The following is a 20,750-nucleotide window of genomic DNA, read 5'->3' as shown; positions in this document are numbered from 1 at the left end:
ATAATCAAGTGTTATATGATTATAACAAGACTTTTAACTTTATTTTTGAGGGAGTTAAACTCAATACTACTTATTTTTTTCATTTTTCAAATAAGTTAACTGGTACTGTAATCTAGTAATGAGAACTTACCTGAAGATTGTCAAAAACATACAAATGTAAAATTCAGTCTGAATAGTTTCTTTATCTGTGACAAGTCGATAACTAACCTTTTTTAATCTGCCCATCGGGGATATTCTCTCACTATCACAAGATCTTTTAAAAATATGAATCATTGTTGCCAGAGCTTTTGGCTTTTTTCCTTTCTGTATGTCTTGGAAATTCCCTCATACTTCCCTCTTCATTCCTCCCCGCCCCCAAGAAAGTCATCTCTTCATTAACCTTGTATGGGATCTCAGTTAATTTGTTATACCAGGTAACTTTAGCCCGTAACATAGCATGGTAATTATAAAACTTTAGCTAATAAGGAGGACAGTAGGTGGCATAGTGATTAAGGTGCTAGATTTCCACATGGCCGACTACAGTTCAAGTCCCAGATCTGGCAGCTGAAAAAATCACAACAAAAAATAGATAAATAAATTAATGTTTTTTAAAAAAATCTTTAGAACATAAGAATTGTTAGAATAATCTATTAAAAGTGAGGATATCAGGGACTGTTCCCAGGTCCACAGAATCAAAACTGGAGGTGATGTTCAGACAAATGTATAATTAAATGTTTCTTTTTGTGATTCTGTTAAATATCACAGCTGAGAGCCACTTACAAACTGTACCTTTCTAGGAACCAATACAGCTTTCTGGCTATAGACTGTCAGGATAAAAGATATTTGGAGGTTGCATTCATAATGGTGATTTATGGAGGTAATAACAACACTCTGGGTTTTCCCAACAGTGAGAAAACTGTATGGTCAGGCCTATTAGAATATTAATAATATAAATGCAAAGCAAAAATTGCTGTAGAATAACTGGCATGAGAAATGACTGCTAGAATGTAAAAACAACAAAAAAAATACAGTAAAGAAATTGAAAATTACTTTGTGAAAAGATGAGGGTATTTGGAAAATGGCTATAAGAGAAATTATTAGACAAATACTGAATATAGCACTAGGTGAGGTGCTATTTTCAGACAAAAGAAGAAAAGAAAAGGGAAGGGGGATATGGAGGAAAGAAAGGAAGGAAAGGAAAGGGAAGGGTAGGAAAGCACAGGAAGAAACAGATTTTTTTTTAAAGAATTATTTTTAACTTTATTTATTCATTTATCTTTTTTCTCTTTTTTTGAGAGGTTTTCACTATAGGGTGTGTGCGCTCGCCAGACAGACAGAGAGAGACATAGAGACAGAAAGTGAGAAATCACCCCCCAGGGGGGATGGTCACGTCTCAATCCCTTCTCCTCCATTCTCCTCTCGGGATCTTGAGCATGCACGCACATGCACCCAGCGTGAGTTCTAAGCCACCGGGTCCGGGATGCAAACCATGGTAGACTATGTGGGAGTCCAGCAACATAGCCATTACGCTAACTGTTGGTTCCCTTTATTTATTCATTTATCTTAATTTGACCAAAGAGGAACAGAGCCAGAGAGAGAGTGAAAGTGAGAAGGCAAGCCGCCAGGTCCAGGACTCGAACCACAGTCAACCATGTGAAAGTCTAGTGCCCCTGGGACCAGCAGTTAGCGTAATGGCTATGTCACTGGACTCCCACGGAGTCGACCGCAGTTCGAGTCCCGGACCCGGTGGCTTAAACTCACGCCGGGCGCGTGTGCGTGCGTGCCCAAGATCCTGAGAGGAGAATGGAGGAGAAGGGATTGCGGCATGGCCATCCCCCCTGGGGGGGGATTTCCTGCTTTCTATCTCTCTGTCTCTTTCTGTCTGGCTGGCGAGCGCACACGCCCTAAAGCAAAAACCTCTCCAAAAAAAAAAAAAAAAAAGTCTGTGCCCCTAACCACCATGCCAACGGCCAGCCTGAAAACAAAGAGTTTAATATGAATGTTTTTCCATTTTCTACAAAGTTAGGGATAAAATGCTTCAGTTTAGCATTGACAATTCTCTATCATTTAGTCATTTAGTCTTTATTTGATTGTAAGCCACAGAACCAACTCTGGCTAATTTAATCAGAAAAAGATATAAACTAGTTCACAAAATTGAAGTTTCAATCATTTTCAGTCTTTGTATGTTCTTTTAAAAACATTCTCATTCTTAGAGTGTCTTACGCAACATGTTGACAAGTCTTTTGAATAGGAAGACAGGAGATGTTGACTAAAGCCCAACTATAATTTTGCTCATTGAGAAAGAGTTCTTTCAAAGTAAAGTCAGAGTACTGCTATCAAAAGGAGAAATGAATGTTTAAGGACAAAAGGCAAAAAATACTTACTACATCTAAAATGGGGTCCTGATCCCAAAGTAAAATTGAATATATAGAGAAGAGAAATTCCATGCGTTCTCCTTTGAGACATCAGAGGTCAAGATACTGAAAATAACCAAGGAAACTCAGTGTTGGGAGGAAAGAAAGCCCGGTAATTGAGAGTAAATGTTTTAAACTGTGTGTGTGTAGAAGGACCCAAGAAGTCATTATGAGGAGCCAGAAGATGGCACAGTGGTAAAAGCGACAGTCTATAAGGCTGACCTACACGCCAGGGTCCTCAGTTCATATCCAACACCTCTCCAAGTACACTGGGCACATGTGTACCCATGATCTGGGGTTGGATAAGCTGGAGATAGATCATAGTGTCAACACTGTATTGGGAGTGAGGGCCAGCAAGTGGCATGGTGGTTAAGGTACTGGACACTTCAACATGGCTGACCACAGTTTGAGTCCTGGACCTGGTGGCTTGCTTTCTCACTTTCTCTCTCTCTCTGGTAAAATTAAAATAAATGAATGAATAAATAAAATAAAATAATTTTTAAAAAAGACCATGTTGAGAGGTGCTGTTTCTCAGTCTCTGTCTCCCACTCTGTCTCTCTTGCTCATAGAAGAAATAAATTAAAAAAAAATAATAAAATAAAAACCCCTCTTCATTGTGTCATAACCACAAAGATAAACCCGTTTCTTCCCCCTGTGATCAGGCAACTTCTACAAAATGTCCATGTCCCTTACAAAATGCTGTATAGTGCTATTTTGAAAACTAAGTTGACCACCATTATACAGGAACAGCCTGAATTTTATTGGAGAGACAGTAGGGTAATGGTAACTCCCGTATCTTTACGAGGGTAACAAGTCTTCCACTTCCAAGTGCAAGAAAGGTGCAATAATGTCCCGCAACTCCCACATTACGCGGCGCCCGAGCATTCTAGGGAGCAATGTTTCAAAGATAAATGTGGCATCAAAAAATAGTGTGTAACACGACAGTCCAGTGAAGGTGAGGACATAAAACATGACGAAAATCCTCAATGCACGTTTCCTACAAAGAAAGAAAACATCTGTGTTAAGAGAATTCTGAAGAAAACCACATTTGATGGGACCTGTGGCTACTCCCAGGTGGTTCTAAAACTTCAGCTAAATAACTGCATTTCTCTCACTATCAGTTTACACCTGTAAAAGAAGGTGCTTGGTGCAGACGTGCACTTAAGCCCATTAAGTGTAGAAGATAGTGTAGCCACAGAACTCTGAAACCCCTGGATACATAGGTCTTACCCCACACAGAAGTGAAGCCACTGAATTGTACATCTCGAAGGGTGAGTTTTATGGTTTGGAGATTATATCTCAAAAACAAACAAAAGGGCTTTAGAAATGCCCTTCTCGGAGTCAATAGGTGGTGTGGTGGTTGAGGGTGCTGGACCCCCACGTGGCTAACCGACCAAGGTTTGAGTCTGGGACCTGGCAGCTTGCTTGCTTGCTCTCTCTCTCTCTTTCTCTCTCTCTCTCACTCTGTCCCTCTCTGGCCAAATTTAAACCAACCAATCGATCAACCAATAAATAAAGATAAATAAAATAATTTTTTAAAAAAGAAATGCCCTTTTCACATTCTAGCAGGTGATTTCAATCTTACCAGTGGCGTCTGACATCTACACTGGGACAGATAGAGTCATGAGCAGTTAGATTTTTTCCTGGGACACAAATGTGATAAATGGAATTCAGCCATTCTCTGTCACTGGTTTGTGACAATGTCCCCTGCCAATGGACTTTCCCTCATAAAGTAAGGTAACCTTTTTCAAATCCTTGCAGTCTCTTCCTTCTGGGTTCTACCTATACTGTAACTGATTTATTTGATTATAAGTCTTCATGTTATTATAGTCATATTGTAAATGCCATATGTGATAAGGGGAGAAAATTTAGAAAATCTAGAAAACAGAAGGAAAGAAAGGTCACAGATAATTCAATTACTTGGAGGAAATTACCATCTATAATACATTTCAGAAGAGGAAAAACTAGAGCACAGTTAAAGCTACTACAGACCTGTTGTGACCTCAGTGGATTCTATAAACCTGGGTCTATTTTCTTGGCCACTAACAGAAGTACAGGTGTCTTACCTTTAAGCAGTACTGAACTAGATTTTTTTTTTTTTTGAGAGAGAGATTTTTGCTATAGGGCATGTGCACTTGCCAGAGAGACAGAGATAGAAGACGAGAAATCACTTCTCAGGGGGATGGCCACACCACAATCTCTTCTCGTCCATTCTCCTCTCAGAATTTTGGACATACACACCCACATACCCACACATACACATGCCCAGTGTGACTATCAAGCTGCTGGGTCCAGGACTTGAACCATGGTCAACCCTGTAGGGCTTTAGTGCCTTAACCACTACACAACCTACTGGCCTATGTCTTTATGAAAAGAACAGCTCACAACCAAACACATCTAGCAAGCAAGACCTATTCTTTCTAAATTTCAAGTCCAGTCATCTGTGGAAATACTAAACTAGGACAAAATATTACCAGTATTGTAGCATGTATTTCATTCTTCATTGTGACTGAATAATAATACTTCATCGTGTGGATATACTTTTTTTTTTTAAGAGAGATTTTTGCTATAGGGCACATGTGCTTGCTGGAGAAACAGAGACAGACAGAAAAATAGAAAGTGAGAAATCATCCCCCACTGGGATGGCCATGCTGCAATCCCTTCTCCTCTACTCTCCTCTGGGGATTCCAGGCATGCACGCACATATGGCCAGCATTGAGTTTCAAGCTGCCAGATCTGGTACTTGAACCACAGTTGACCATGTGGGAGTCCAGTGTTGTAACCATTACGCCACCTGTTGGACCCATGTACAGGTTTTTATGTGGGCATATGTCTCTGATTCTTTTGGATCTGTGTACCTAGAACCTAGAAATGGGATTGCTGGGTCATATGGTAACTCTATGTTTAACATTTTCAGAGCATGCTGAACGATGTTCTAAAATGACTATGCCATTTTAGAACTATATTCTAAAAATAAATGTACCATTTTACAACCTCACCAGCAATACATACAGGTTCTGACTTCTCCACATACTTTTTTAAAAATTATTTATTTATTTGTTATTATTATTATTTTTTTAAATTGAACTAGAGGGAGACAGAGAGAGAAAAAGAGAAGTTGAGAAAGGAAGCCACCAGGTTTGGAACCTGAACCACAGTTGGCCATGTGTGAGTCCAGCACCTTAACCACCATGCTACCTGCTAGCCCCTCCACATACTCTTTAACCCTTGCTTTTTTTTTTTTTTTTAATTTTAATTGCCAAGGGTCATGTGTGCTTGCCAGAGGGAGAGAAAGAGAGAGAGAGAGAGCACTCTCCTAGTGGGGCATAATCACACTGCAATCCATTTCATCAATTCTCCTTCCCATCAGCATTGTGGGCATGCATGTGCACCTGTTTTCCAAGCTCCCAGGCTGGGATTTGAACTGTGGCCAGCCATGTGGGGTCCAGCTTCCAATGCACAGCACTTAACCACTGTACAATGGGACCGGCCCTTATCTTTTCTATTGCAGCATCTTAGTGCCTAAGTATCCATCTCATTATGGTTTTGATTTTATTTCTTTGATGACCAATGATGTTGAACCTCTTTATAAATGTGCTTATTGCCATTTGTGTATTCTTTGAAGAAATGTCTACCCAAATTCTTTGCCTGTTTTTAAGACCAGATTGCCTTTTTGCTGTTGAGTCGTAAGAGTTCATTATATATTATAAATACTAAATTCTTTTTTTTTTTTGAGAGTTTTCTGCTATATGTGCACTCGCCTAAAAGACAGAGAGAGACAGAGAGACAGAAAGAGAGAAATCAGTCCTTGGGGGGATGGCCATGCTGCAATCTCTTCTTTTTCATTCTCCTCTCGGGATCTTGGGCACGCATGTGCGCCTGGCGTGAGTTTAAGCCACTGGGTCCAGGACTTGAACTGCGGTTGACTACATGGGAGTCCAGCGACACAGCAATTACACCAACTGCTGGTCCCTGAATACTAAATTCTTAATAGCCAGAGTTCTGAAAAGCTGATTTGACCATTATTTTTCTAGTTCTTTTTTGATTGTATGAAGGAGAAAAATTTCCAAGGTCTTCACTCCAGTAATTTCACTGATGTCACTCCTCACTTTTTAAAATGGATTTAACATTTGTTGAGCATTTTGAGCATCTTTTATATGCCAAGTTCCAGAAAGACAAAGACATGAGTCCTGCCTTCCTAATACTCCTGGAGTATTAGGAAAAGACAGATTTGAAACTAATTAATTGCAATAATATGCTATGGGCTCTGTGACATGATTATGTGCAAAATACAGAGTGCATACATTCTTACCACTCAACAAGAAGATGTACAACCCAATGTTTTATACAATGGCCAAGGACTTGACAGAGGAGGGAGCTGCAGATTCTACCTGGGTTGATCGAAACAATTTTCTTAGAGGATTATACTACTTAGCATTTATACGATGTATAGTGTTTCCAAAAAGGGATCCCCAAAGTGGGAATTTGCCAGTACATTCACCTCCACTGCTGTGCAAGGGAAAGGCATCCTGTTTGGCAAACAAAGGTATTCAGATGTGCTTAGCAGATGTGTTCCTGTGCAGGAGGTTGTTACATCATAGCTTATAAATGCCATTCTTCAAGTGTTAGATCAATAGACGATTGCTAGATGGATAGACAGAAAGATTGGAATTGTATAGAGATAAATCTATCAAAAGCAGTAAGAGGGGCCAAGCTGTTGGCATGGTTGCTAAGGCACCAGACTCTCACATGCCCGACTGCAGTTCTAGTCCCAGACCTGGTGGCTTGCTTTCTCGCTTTCCCTCTCTCTTTCTCTGTCTCTCTCTGGTCAAGTTAAAAGATGGTGGTAATAATGAATAAAATTAAATAAATAATTCTTTTTTTAAAAAAGGCAATAAAAAAGCAATCTAGGTCTGGCCTCATGGCCTAGTGGTTAAGGGAGTTATATCCCATATAGCCAACTGTAGTTCAAATCCTGATGGCTTGGAAAACTTGCTGGGGGGACCAGCAGTTAGTGTAATGGCTATGTCGCTGGACTCCCATGTAGTCGACCGCGGTTCACGTCCTGGACCCGGTGGCTTAAAACTCACACCAGGCGCGTGTGCGCACATGCCCAAGATCCCGAGAGGAGAATGGAAGAGAAGGGATTGTGGTGTGGCCATCCCCCCTGGGGAGTGATTTCTCGCTTTCTATCTCTCTGTCTCTCCCTGTCTGTCTGGCGAGCGCACGTGCCCTATAGCAAAAACCTCTCCCCCCCAAAAAAAAAAAACTTGCTGGGTACATGTGTGTTCATGCCTCAAATTCTGATAGGATGGAGAAATGGAGAAGAGATTATGGTTTGACCATACTTCATTGAGGATGTTTTCTTCCTCTCTCTCTCTTTCTGTCCCTTTGTCTCTGGTGAGCTCACATGCACTCTGGCCAAAAAAAAAAGAAAAGAAAAGAAAAGAAAGAGAGAGAGAGAAAAGAAAGAAAGCAATCTATTATCTATAGAGCTATGAAACAGATCTATATCTGAAACAAGAAAAACATGATTTTAACTGACAGAGACTTTTAAAGAACATAGATAATTTACAAAAGAAAATACAAAATTTTAGTCAACACTTGAAAAAATTCAGTCTTACTTCACTCCACCCACTTTGGGGCCGCTGTCTAGCGTACAATGATCTCCTTCTGAGACTTACCACACGGTGCCATGGGGAGGTGAGTTCTGCACTAAAGGAGGTGGCGGAGCCAGAGGAAGCAGTGGCTCTATTTCTTCAATAACCATTTCTTCAGGACTGGGAGAGTCTGTTTTCCTTTCTTGCATTTGGTACATTCCTAGATTTGTATTCAACACAGTCATGTTCTTACAGAAGTTCTGGTGAGGAAAAAAAGCAATCAACTTTTTTATTTTTTATTTTTGGAGAGGTTTTTGCTATAGGGCACATTTGCTCACCAGAAAGACAGAGAGAGAGACAGAAAGTGAGAAATCACCCCCAAGGAGGATGGCCACAACACAATCCCTTCTCCTCCATTTTCCTCTCAGGATCTTGAGCACGCACACACACGTGGCCAGCGTGAATTTAAGCCACTGGATCTGGGATTCTAACCGCGGTCGATTACATGGGAGTCCAGTGACGTAGTCATTATACCATCTGCAGGTTCCAAGAATTTTTTTTTTAACTTTTATTTATTTATTTATTTATTTTAATTTGACCAGAGAGGAACTGAGGGAGAGAGGGAAGGAAGGAGAGAGAAAGAGAAAATGAAAAAGCAAGCCACTAGGTCCAGGACTCGAACCACAGTCGGCCATATGCGAGTCTAGTGCCCTTAACCACTATGCCACTTGCCAGCACCAGAAATCAACTATTAAAAAAAAAATCTAGGAGCCAGGCAGTGGTACAGCAACAACACAATTGGATCACATGGGAAAGGTCCTGCGTTTCTGTCCCAGGACCTCTCGGGACCCATATTTACTGAGACTGGGGGTGAATTGTGCTGTGAAGTCTGTTGATGGTGTCTGTTTCCCTCTTTCCTTCTGTCTCACTGTTATGGAGGAAATAAATCAATAAACTTAAACAGTTTTAATTAAAATAGACAATAATTCTAGATGTCTCCCCATCTTATGGTAGATGATACAGAGTACTTTGCCTTTGGAACACCTCAGGGGCTCACATTATCACATGGAGGTCACGTGAGGGAGTCATTGGTAAGTTCATACTCACTTAATAGAAGAAGATTTAATACATTCACAGAGAAGAGTAGAAAACTAGTAAAACTCACATTCTAATGTTTATTTATGGATTTTTCTATGTTGGAAGGTATCCTTGTACTGAATTCATCTATTTGATTTGTTCATCTAGGTAAAATATATTTACTGAGTGACTACTGCTGGGTAGGCTTGTGGCCTGGTGATGAAGCAGGAGCCCACATGATCAACGTGCAGTTTGAGTCTCAAACCCAGTGTCTTGTGCATGTGTGCCCCAAATCCCGATGAGATGGCGAATAGAGGAGAAGGGATTGCACATGACTTGCCCCATTAGGGGATGCTTTATCACTCTCCCTCCTTCTCTCTGGCTAGCACATGTGCCTCCTGGGAATTTTTTTTTTTTTTTGAGAGAGAGAGGTTTTTGCTATAGGGCGTGTGTGTTCACCAGAGAGACAGCGAAAGACAGAGAGCTAGAAAGTGAGAAATCACCCCCGGGGGGACAGCCATGCCACAGTCTCTTCTCCTCTCAGGATTTTGGTCATGCACACACACACACCTGGCATGAATTTTAAGCTGTCGGGTCTGGAACTCTAACCATGGTTAACTATGTGGCAGTCCAGTGATATAACCATTATACCATCTGCTGGTCGAGAGAGAGAGAAAGCTGCCAGATCTGGGACTCGAACCGCTGTCAGCCTGTCAGTCATGTGGGACTCCAGTGCCCTTAACCACCATGCCACCTGCCAGCTGACCCCCACAGCAAAATTTTAAAAAGAAAAAGTGACTACCACCTACCAGGCACTATTCTAGGACAGAATGATTAACAAAATAGTCAAGGAATATGCAGTCTACTAAATGTGCGCTTACAGGGCTGGAGGAACTGTAATAAACAACTAAACACATACGTACGTTGGATGTCACAGATTAAGATTCATGGTAAAGAAAAAGCTAAAAAGGGAATGAACTAGAGACGAGGTGAGGGTTGATGGTGACATCTGCTCTAGATAGGAGAAATGAATAGGTACCTCTGAGCAGGTGACAGTTTGATACATTCGCTCTTTCATTGTTTCATTCACCCATTCACATTTATTCCAAAGTCTGTGGGAAGCATTCAGAGCTGAAGTCGTTTTTCTGGCTAGGGGAGATTAGGAAAGGTCTGGTAGAAGAGATGGCACTGGGCAGAGCCTTGAGGTTCAGTCATTTGTAATGTGGAGGATGAGCTCCAGAAGGAGGGATGTGAAGTAGAAACAGCACAGGCTACGGGAGTCTGGGAGAACATCAGAGCTGTGAGATGTTCTGTCAGTCCAAGGCAGAAGGCAGGAGAGGGAGAGAGTGATAGGGAAGAGACCAGTATGTGGTAGACTCTTAAACTCTGGGGGAAGAACTGCCCTGTATTTAGACACAAATAATCTTATTTTATCATCATTTGGACTTGGGTAACTGAAATCTTACCTCTATTTTTTCAACAAGTTTCTCCTTTAATTCATGAGCTTCATTACAAGCATCTGCCTGAAAAGACATCAGAATTCTGAGTAAAATGAAAATTATATGTATATGTGTGTGTGTGTGTGTGTGTATGTGTATTTTTATATTTTTCCTTTTTTTTTTGGACAGGGTTTTGCTATAGGGTGTGTGTGCTTGCCAGAGAGACAGAGACAGAGAGACAGAAAGTAAGAAATCACCCCCAAGGGGGCATGGCCACGCTACAATCCCTTCTCCATTCTCCTCTTGGGATCTTAGGCATGCATGCACATGCGCCTGGTGTGAGTGTAAGCCACCGGGTCCAAGACTCGAACTACGGTCGACTACATATGAGTTCAGCGACATAGCCATTATGCTAACTGCTGGTCCCTATATTTTTATTTCTTCCATGTGTGAGTGAGAAAGAAAGGAAGAGCAACATCCCATTGGGATTTGGGGCACATTAAGACCCCAAGAGAGTCTTTATGCCACCACCCACTCTCCACTTCAGCCAGCTCTGAATCATGGGCATACATGTGCCTGGTGCATTCAGGGAGGACTTTGGACATGAACCCAGAATTTTCCCTCTGTGTCAGCTCACAGGGTCACATTTTACCACTGAGCCCCCGTCCACCCCTATACATTCTATTTTTTTGATTTACACAATAATATCTCATTCATTTTGACACCACTTACAAGATGTATTCACTTTTCCAATTTTAGTATATGTGCTGCTGAAGCGAGCACAAGATGTATTCACTTTTAATAAAAGTGAATAATTAATTAATTAACTGAAAATTACTTTTTTTTTTTTTTCTGGTAGGACACACGTGCTTGCTAAAAGAGAGAGAGAGAAAGAGAAAGAGAGAGAGTAAGAAAGCACCTCAGACGTGGAGGGTAACCACTCTGCAATCTCCTTTTTTCCATTTCTCCCTCTTTTTAGGTTTTTGGGCACATATAAACAAGTGTCCAGTGTGTTTTTCAAGCCACTGGGTCCAGAACTCAAATTGTGCCATTGGCTACATGGGATCCAGCTGCCTTAACCATTATGCCATTGACTGGCCTGAAATTTATTTTTATTCAGTAAAATCCTTCTTCTTAGAGCTACTTTATAGTGTAATTATGAATTGCAAATTGCATGTTAAGTAAATGCACATTTACACAATGGCAGCTTGTTATAAATTATTTCTATTCATTACTTCTTCCTTGGAACTCATAAAACTTCCACCAGAGCACTAGTTGGAGAAATATAGTGTGTTTCTGAAAAAATAAGGGGAAAAATTTTTTTAAAGGTTTTTGCCATAGGGTATATGCACTCACTGGAGAGAGACAGAGAGGGAAAGGAAGAAATCACCCCTTATGGGATGGCCATGCTTCAATCCCTTCTCCTCCATTCTTTTCTCAGGATTTTGGGTACACAGGCACAAATGCCTGGCGTGATTTTCAAGGTGCCAGGTCCAGGATTTGAACTGTAGTTGGCCATGTGGGAATTCACTATGCCACTTACTGGCCCAAAGTTTTCATACTGAAAAATGTATGATTTATTAAATGTCAGTCCTCATTATGTCAGATTGAATGTTGGCGTCTTTTAACTTAGCAAAAGAGCTGTCCACAAAAAGGGGATCTAGTTTCCTCTTTTCTTCACATGGACTGTTGTGCACAGGGCCCAGCAGGTGGCATGGTGATTAGGCTGCTGGACTACCACATGGCTGACCTTGGTTTGAGTCCCAGGCTTGGCGGCTTGCTTTTTCACTTTCCCTTCTTTCTCTCTCTCTCTGTTTCTCTCTGGTCAAATGAAAAAAAAATAATAATAAATAAAGTTAAATAAAGAGTTATTTTTAAAAGGTTTCTGAAACTTTTAAAAAGTAGGTGACTTCACCTGATTTCTGTCAGTTGGAACAAGACACAGGCTGAAAGCAAACAATCCCATTCAAAGACTTGAATGCTAAGTGTACACGTGTTAGAAGTAAATGATGCCTTTAAAGGTTTTAAAGAAATCAGCCCATAATAGACTTGAGGATATCTTGAAAAATCAAGCTAAAACAGGAAGAATAATATACTAAGATTCAAGAAAGATGAATTCTAGAGATGATAGTTCTAGAAACTGAGTCTTCAAGAAGTGTGGAGAGCAGCCAATCTGAAAACATGTGATTAAAACATGTGGCCTGCTCTTCTTAAAACTCAATACCTCAATACTGCCCAGTATCAGGCTAAAAAAGTCACAAGCCTTTTTCAATTTATTCCCCCCCAAAAATCTATAAAATTATCTGGCGCCCGTCATTTTCACATCTTCAGTCGATTTACATCCTAAGACAACTGGCTTTGCATCCCAATTTCACCTCCCTTATTCTCTTCGCATTCCACTTCCTTCTTCCGCATTCCTTTTACATCCCATTCTCCCCTTCCATTCTCTACCCTTTAAAGGAATAAGCCTGAGGCTAATTATAGTCACAATTTCTCCATCAAAAAAGTTGTGCCCACCCAATCCTCACTTTTCTATACTTATGTGTCTTTGTGTGTTTTATTATTGCGTCTATTTCTAATCCGCAGCCTTCCCCACTCAAGAAAACATATTCATACTAGCCTAGCCTCGACAAAGAAGTCCTGTGAGATCAAGCAAAAGCATGACTTTTTGAGGCCCAGTTTGTAATGGCAAACACTGAGTATCAAGTCCCAGGTAGTCAAACAAATGAATAAATCCAAACATCAAGTCCTGGATTATATAGCAGTGAAAGTATCTAGTAAAATGGCATATACTGGTATAGAAAATGATTGAAGAAAAAGGCTAGGGCAAAAGCAAGTTGCAAAACAATACATACATAAAATAATCCTATTAAAACAATAAAAACTATGTAAATATGTATATAGAAAAATCGAGAAGAATATAAATATACTAGAATATACATTATGTGTGAGGGAATGGGATTATTTTCCTTTTTAAAAAAATTTTTTTAAAGAATTATTTTACTGGGACCAACAGTTAGTGTAATGGCTATGTCACTGGACTCCCATGTAGCCGACCATGGTTCAAGTCCTGGACCCGGTAGCTTAAACTGACTCCAGGCCCGTGTGCGTGCGCGCCCAGGATCCCAGGAGGAGAAGGGATTGCGGCATGGCCATCTCCCCTGGGGGATGATTTCTTGCTTTCTATCTCTCTATGTCTTTCTGTCTTTCTGGCAAGTGCACGCGCCCTATAGCAAAATCCTCTCAAAAAAAAAAGAATTATTTTATTTAACTTTATTTATTTATTTTAATTTGACCAGAAAGGGACAGAGTGAGAGAGAGAGAAAGTGAGAAGCAAGCTGCCAGGTTAAACCGTGGTCAGCCATGTGGCGGTCCAGCGCATTAACCACTGTACCACCTGGCGGCCCCTATATTTCATTTTTATGTAAAATAGTTTGATAATATTTTAATTACTAAAATTTGCATGTATTATTTTCATCAGCAGAAAATTACATATACACTAACATATATTCCATGTATGTTATACACATTTTTATGTATTATATATAATTTTAAATGAGCAAGCAAGAGTAAGACTGGTTCTTTTTATCTGGAAACATGGGCACATTACTTCATTTATGCTTCTCTTTTCTGAAAATGAGGGTACAGACTAAATGGCACCAAGTTCCCTTCTGGGTCCAAACTTAAGAGTGTACATTGAATTTTAGATTCCATTCTCTGAAATTGTCTAAACCTGAAATTTCCCTGAAGAACTGTTTCTCTTCCTTGGTCGTAAAGCTATTTTATTATTACCTGGATAAATGTGTTATTTATTTCTCCTAATTGCTTTCTAATCTCCACGATCTTCTCCTATAAAACAAAAGTTGTAATGAATTATGTGTGGAATTGAAACAAAACAAATAATTTGGAGGGGAAAGTACACTCATGAACAAAGAGTTTCAGATTTAATAGAAGCTGTATTTCCTCCATACTATCCCAGGTGCTAATCTCTAAAACCAATAGTAAAGCAAATCGTCAAGGTGTCATTGGCCACATCCTATGTAAGGCTCACCTTATGTAAGTGGCGTCTCGAAGTATGTAGTCTTCTGAGTCTGGCTTCATTTCCATAGTATAATGCAGTTGAGATTTATGTTGTTAGGTGATTCAGACGTTTGTTCCTTTTCATTGTTGGATAGTATTCCCTCATAAACATGTACAACTGTTTATCCACAGTAGCAGGTAGACATTTGGGCTGTTTCTAGTTTTCTTTTTTAAAAGAGTTATTTATTTAACTTTATTATTATTATTATTATTATTATTGAATTTGACCAGAAAGAGAGAGAGAGAGGGAAAGAAAGCAAGAAAGCAAGCCACCATGTCCAAATTTGACCTGCAGTCAGCTATATGGGAGTCCAGCACCTCTAACTACCACGCCACCTGCTGGCCCCCTAGCTGTTTCTAGTTTTTAAGCTCAAGATCGATGTTTTATTTATTTTTTAGAAAATTATTTATTTTATTTTATTTATTCATTAATTTTATTTTAATTTAACCAGAGAGAGAGAGAAAGACAGAAAGTGAGAAAGCAAGCCACCAGGTCTAGGACTTGAACAGTGGTTGACCATGTGGGAGTGTCCAGTGCTTTAACCACCATGCCACCTGCTGGTCCCCCATGTTTTGTTTTTAATATGTATGCAAAGCTATATAACTCCAGCATAGAGAATGTTCATACATATGTATGCTGTCTTCCCCTCTCATATTACCCCAAGCCCCTCCTTTTAAAAAATCTCATTCGCAGGGCCGGCAGGTGGCATAATAGTTAACGTACTGGACTCCCACATGGTTGACTGTGGTTCGAGTCCTGGACCCAGTGGTTTGAAATTCATGCCAGGTACAAGAGTTTCCTGAGAGGAAAATGGAAGAGAAGGAATTGCAGCATGGCCATCCACTGGGAGGTGATTTCTTGCTTTCTGTCTCTCTGGTGAGCACATACACTCTATAGCAAAAATCTCTCAAAACAAAACAAAACAAACCTCTCTATCATTTATCTCTGTGCCTTTTCTTCTCAGTCTTTTAAACTTTTAAAAGTTATTATTATGTAGAAGGTGTGCACTAACGCGAGAGAAAAAAAAGTACCCTTGATGGAGTCCTGTCAAGCCTCGATATCCTTTCCCCAGCCTTCTAGTTTCCCGGAATCCTGGGCACCTGAGCAAGTGCCCAGCATGTCCCTGGGTCAAGCTGGCAATTCAAATCCACAGTCAGCCTATGGCCTGAGTAAGGCGGTGTGGCCTACAGCACTGCAGTCCAGTGCGCTAGGGATTGGGCCACTTGCTGGGATTCCTCAGGCTTTTCATTTTATCCCTGTCTGCCCCCTACCTCCTGTTGAAATCTACATTCTTATAAAACAGCTGACTTTCAGAGAAAATTTCCTAAGGCAGCATAATTCATGGCCTTTGTCCTCCTCTTTTGCATAGTTTATCATTTCCACCGCCCAAGGATAGTAAAATACTCTTTTCTTTTCATCTAGCACAAAATGAAATTGTGACCCAAAATGTTGGACTATATCACGGTGAAAAATATTTTTTCCCTGGGCAATAAATCTGTGCTGATCTGCAGATGACTTTTAATATGAGAGGAGTCTGAATAAATATTTCCTTCTATAATAAAAGAGACATTTCTCCTTTATTTTTTCCAAATAAACTTAATTTCCATTCCTGAACTGGAGCTAACACAGAGGATGGCAATTTCAATAAAAAGACATGAGCAGAGACTTTTTTTCTTTAGGGACTTCTCAACAGCTTGACTTGCGGTAGAGCAGAAAAACTATCAGCCAGGATTCTCAAGTCCCATTCATGTCCAAAGTTGATCTTGTACTTTCAGCTCTAACATTCTATGACTCTTGAAAAATGTAAAGTTAGGGGCCAGCATTTGGCATGGTGGTTAAGGTGCTGGACTCTCACATGGCCAAGTGCAGTTTGAGTCCTGGACCTGGTGGCTTGAAAATCATGACAGGTGGGTATGCATATGTGCCCAAAATCCTGAGAGAGAATGGAGGAGGAGGGATTGTGGTGTGGCCATTACTCCCCTACCCCCACTCCAGGAGTGATTTCTCACTTTCCCTTTCTTTGTTCCCTATGGCAAAATAATAATAATAATTGGAAGGACCACTGGGTGGCATGGTGATAAAGGCACTGGCCTCCTATGTGGCTGATCATGGTTCCAGTCCTGGACCTGGCAGCTTGCTTTCTCACTTTCCCACTCACTCACTCTCCCTCTCTCTGGTGAGTGCACATTCCCTGTAGCAAGTTAAATAATAATAATAATTATAAATAAAATGAAGTAAATTATTCTTTTTAAAAAATATTGGAAAGTTAAGCCTTTCTCTGGAAACAGTCTATAAGAAATGTGAGGGGATGAAACAACAGGAAAACTGGAGATTGTGAAAACCAACACTAGAACTCCTCAAGGTATCAAAGACAACGCAGACTCTTCTATTCTAAGGGTACAGTTCTTGACAAATGTTTATTTCCTGAACCTTTTCTCTGTACTGTTAGGTGCTGGGTTACAAAGATTTTCTCCTTTAAGGTACTCCTTTTTTACTTAAGGTGGCAACAAGACATGGGACTGTGTGGTAGCACAGCAGTAATAGGCTCTGCAGGGCCGATCCACATGAGAAGGTCCCAAGTTCGTGTCTGGAGACCTCTCTGAGTACACCAGGCACAGGTGTGCTTGTGGTCTGGGGACAGCTGCAGGTTGGGAGTAGGTTACAGTGTGAGGATCCTGTCAGGATGCCTCTTCCTCTCTTTTTCTCTAGCTCATGGAAGAAATAAGTAAATAGACGAACATCCTATTCCTCTCACTGTGTTTCTAGCTAGGATAGAAAAGCCTAGGCTTTTTTGTGTCATCAGAGAAGAGAAATGGTGCTACCCAAGACGGAAGCACTCAGAGACCCCCGCCCATCTTATGATAGAGCCAGGCTGTGCGCTTTTTGTTATGACTGCTGAACAATAAAAGGGTGGAAGGGGGACCAGCAGTTAGCGTAATGGCTATGTCGCTGGACTCCCACGTACTCGACCGCGGTTCGAGTCCCGGATCCGGTGGCTTAAACTCACGCTGGGCGTGTGTGCGTGCGTGCCCAAGATCCCGAGAGGAGAATGGAGGAGAAGGGATTGCGGCGTGGCCATCCCCCCTGGGGGGTGATTTCCTGCTTTCTATCTCTCTGTCTCTGTCTGTCTGGTGAGCGCACGCGCCCTATAGCAAAAACCTCTCCAAAAAAAAAAAAAAAAGGGTGGAAGGAAGTGGCTAAAATCCCCAACCTCCCAAACTTGCCAAGCATCCGACTTACCTCGATAATTGCCTCCTGATCAGAGTCACGGTCCTTGCCCTTCAGATTTTCGGTTTGGCCCTCAAGAGATATCACCTCATTTAATAAACTACAAACAGACCGAGAGATGAACTAAGTCCTGTGAATTGAGAATAATCACCCAGACCAGAAGATACTTTTGATTTAAAAAGTGTAATGCTTTTCTTACATAAAAGGACTGGGGACCAACAGATGGCATAGTAGTTATGTTGCTGGATTCCCACATGGCCAACTGCAGTTTGAGTCCCGGACCCGGTGGCTTCAAAATCATGGCCGGCACATGTGCGTACATGGCCAAGATCCCAGGAGGAGAATGGAGGATAAGGAATTGCAGCATGGCCATCCCCCCAGGTGTGTGTGTGTGTGCGTGTGTGTGTGTGATTTCTCACTTGCCCTCTCACTGTCTCTCTGTCTCTCTCCAGTGAGCACACGCATCCTAAGACAAAAATCTCTCCAATAAAAAAAAAAAAAGGATGTTTGGGTGGTGATTGTATTGTAATGGAAAGTCAAAAAATAAAATTCAAAGAAAACAAAAGCACTCTGACTAATCTAGATAATATCAAAGAGTTGGGGGACCATCAGGAAGTGTGATGGTTAAGGTGCTGGACACTCCCACATGGCCAACCATGTTTCGAGTCCCGGACTTGGTGGCTTGCTTTCTCACTTTCTCTCTCTCTCTCTCTCTTGCCGTGTCTCTCTCTGGTCAAATTAAAAATGAATGGGGAACCAGCAGTTAGCGTAATGGCTATGTCGCTGGACTCCCACATAGTCGACCGCGGTTCGTGTCCCGGACCCGGTGGCTTAAAACTCACGCCGGGCACGTGTGCGTGTGTGCCCAAGATCCCAAGAGGAGAATGGAGGAGAAGGGATTGCGGCGTGACCATCCCCCCCTGGGGGGTGATTTCTCGCTTTCTGTCTCTATGTCTCTCTCTGTCTGTCTGGCGAGCGCACACGCCCTACAGTGAAAATCTCTCAAAAAAAAATTAAGAATGAATGAATAAATAAATAAAGTTAAATAAATAATTACTTAAAAAAGAAATCAAAGAGTTGTGAGGCCTGACTGAATACTGGAAGTGAAAATTAAAGTGTTTAAAATGGAAGCTTATAAAATTTTTAGGGAAAAAAAATCCACAGAAAATCTTTTGGACCTGTGATTAGGTAAAGTTCTTGGACTTGATACTAATCTCACAATTGGTAAGAGGAAAGATTGATAATTGGCCTCCATCAAAATTAAAAATTTTCTTTGTCTAAAGAACCTGTAATAAGGGTGAAAAGACAAATTATGACACAGGGAAAAGTATTTGTATATCACATATCTGGCAAAAATCTTATATCTAGAATAAAATAGAAATTCTCAAAATCTGGGCCAGCCTGTGGCCTGGTGGTTAAGGCAGCTGGATCCCACATAGCTGATCAAGCAGTTTGAGTCCTGATGCAGAGACTTGAAAAACACCAGGTGCCTATGTGTGCCCAAAGTCCTGAAAGGAGAGATAGACAAGAAGGGACTGTGGCTCAATCACACCCTGTGGGGGTGCTTTCTTTTTCTCTTCTTTTCTCTGTTGATCACACATACTCTCTGGCAAATGCTCTTTAAAAATTCTCAAAACTCAACATTAAAAACAAACTATCCAGTTAAAAAATGATCAAGTGACAATCAAATGGATTTCACCAAAAGGCTATATAGATGGCAAATAAACACACAAAAGGAATTAGGGAAATGCAAATTAAACTACAATGAGATATTACTACATGCTGGAAGGGCTAAAATAAAAAATAGTGATAACATCAAATGTTAGTGAGGGGAACCAGCAGGTGGCATGGTGGCTAAGGCACTGGACACTCCCACATAGCTGACCATGGTTCGAGACCCAGATCTAGCAGCTTGCTTTCTCGCTTTTCCCTCTCTCTCTCTCTGTGTGTGTCTCAAATTAAAATAAATGAATGAATAAATAAATTTTTAAGAAGTTGATTCTGACCATTTTCAACAATATTTTCATTGCTTACAAAAAAAATGCTAGTGAGGATGGGGAGAAACTGGATCACTCATACTTTGGTGGTGGGAATGTAGAATGTTACAGTTAGGAAAACAGTCTGATAGTTCCTACCAAAACTAAAACCGCACTCACCATATGACCCAGCAATTTTACGCTTTGGCCATTCTCCCAGAGAAATGAAGACTTACATAGGAACTTGTACATACACTTACAAAGTAGCTTTATTCATAGTAGCCCAAAACTAGAAATCGTCTACTTTTTTGTTTATTTGTTTAGGCTGGGCTGGAATTGAACCCGGATCTCCCATGTAGCCTTACCCTCCAGAGTAACAACATCTACTGGCAGCTGCCTCTATCACTGGCCTAGAAATTACACATTTTTCCTTCAGTGAATGAGTGGTTAAACACACTGTGCATAGCCATATTATAGAATACTACTCAGCAATGAAAAAGAAGGAAACTATCGGTATGTGTGACAGCTTGGTTGAACTCTACAGTTGGAATGTGTTAGGACAGTTTAGAAGGCCAGAGGTTATTCATTTCCAAGAATAGCGTCCATTTACTAACTGCTTATCGTATACCAGGCCATGCATTAAGTTCTTTCTATATGAAATTTGATTGACTCCTCTCAATAAACCAGTGAGGTGGGGGTATTTCTCTTTACAGAAGAGGAAAATCAAGGCTTAGAAAAGATTGATTGGCCTGGGTAGCTGTGGGAGTAGTACGTGACCCACGTTTGGTGGGCTTATTTATTTATTTATTTTTTTTGGAGAGGTTTTTGCTATAGGGCGCGTGCGCTCGCCAGACAGACAGAGGGAGACATAGAGACAGAAAGCGAGAAATCACCCCCCAGGGGGGATGGCCACGCCGCAATCCCTTCTCTTCCATTCTCCTCTCGGGATCTTGGGC

General features: G+C 40.9%; 1 protein-coding gene across 5 annotated transcripts in view; it reads right to left on the bottom strand.

Moving 5' to 3' along the window:
* Positions 1-3,130: 3,130 nt before the first annotated feature.
* SMCO2 (single-pass membrane protein with coiled-coil domains 2) overlaps positions 3,131-20,750 on the bottom strand; it is a 42,152-nt gene continuing 24,532 nt past the window's right edge. For 3 of the 5 annotated variants that reach the window (XM_006140266.2, XM_006140263.2, XM_006140264.2), the window contains 5 exons: positions 17,831-17,918; positions 14,302-14,358; positions 10,537-10,593; positions 8,078-8,253; positions 3,131-3,390 (listed from right to left, as the gene is read on the bottom strand). In XM_006140266.2, the coding sequence (XP_006140328.1) occupies positions 3,192-3,390; positions 8,078-8,253; positions 10,537-10,593; positions 14,302-14,358; positions 17,831-17,918 (577 nt within the window). In that variant the 3' untranslated portion in view covers positions 3,131-3,191. The remainder of the gene's footprint in view (positions 3,391-8,077; positions 8,254-10,536; positions 10,594-14,301; positions 14,359-17,830; positions 17,919-20,750) is intronic. The other 2 variants (XM_006140262.2, XM_006140265.2) reach the window with 2 other exon arrangements.

This window comes from Tupaia chinensis, unplaced genomic scaffold (assembly GCF_000334495.1).
Source record: "Tupaia chinensis unplaced genomic scaffold, TupChi_1.0 Scaffold000028_1, whole genome shotgun sequence".
Taxonomy (NCBI): domain Eukaryota; kingdom Metazoa; phylum Chordata; class Mammalia; order Scandentia; family Tupaiidae; genus Tupaia; species Tupaia belangeri.
The sequence above is the reverse complement of the archived record's forward strand: the minus strand, read 5'-3'. Positions and strand labels throughout refer to the sequence as shown.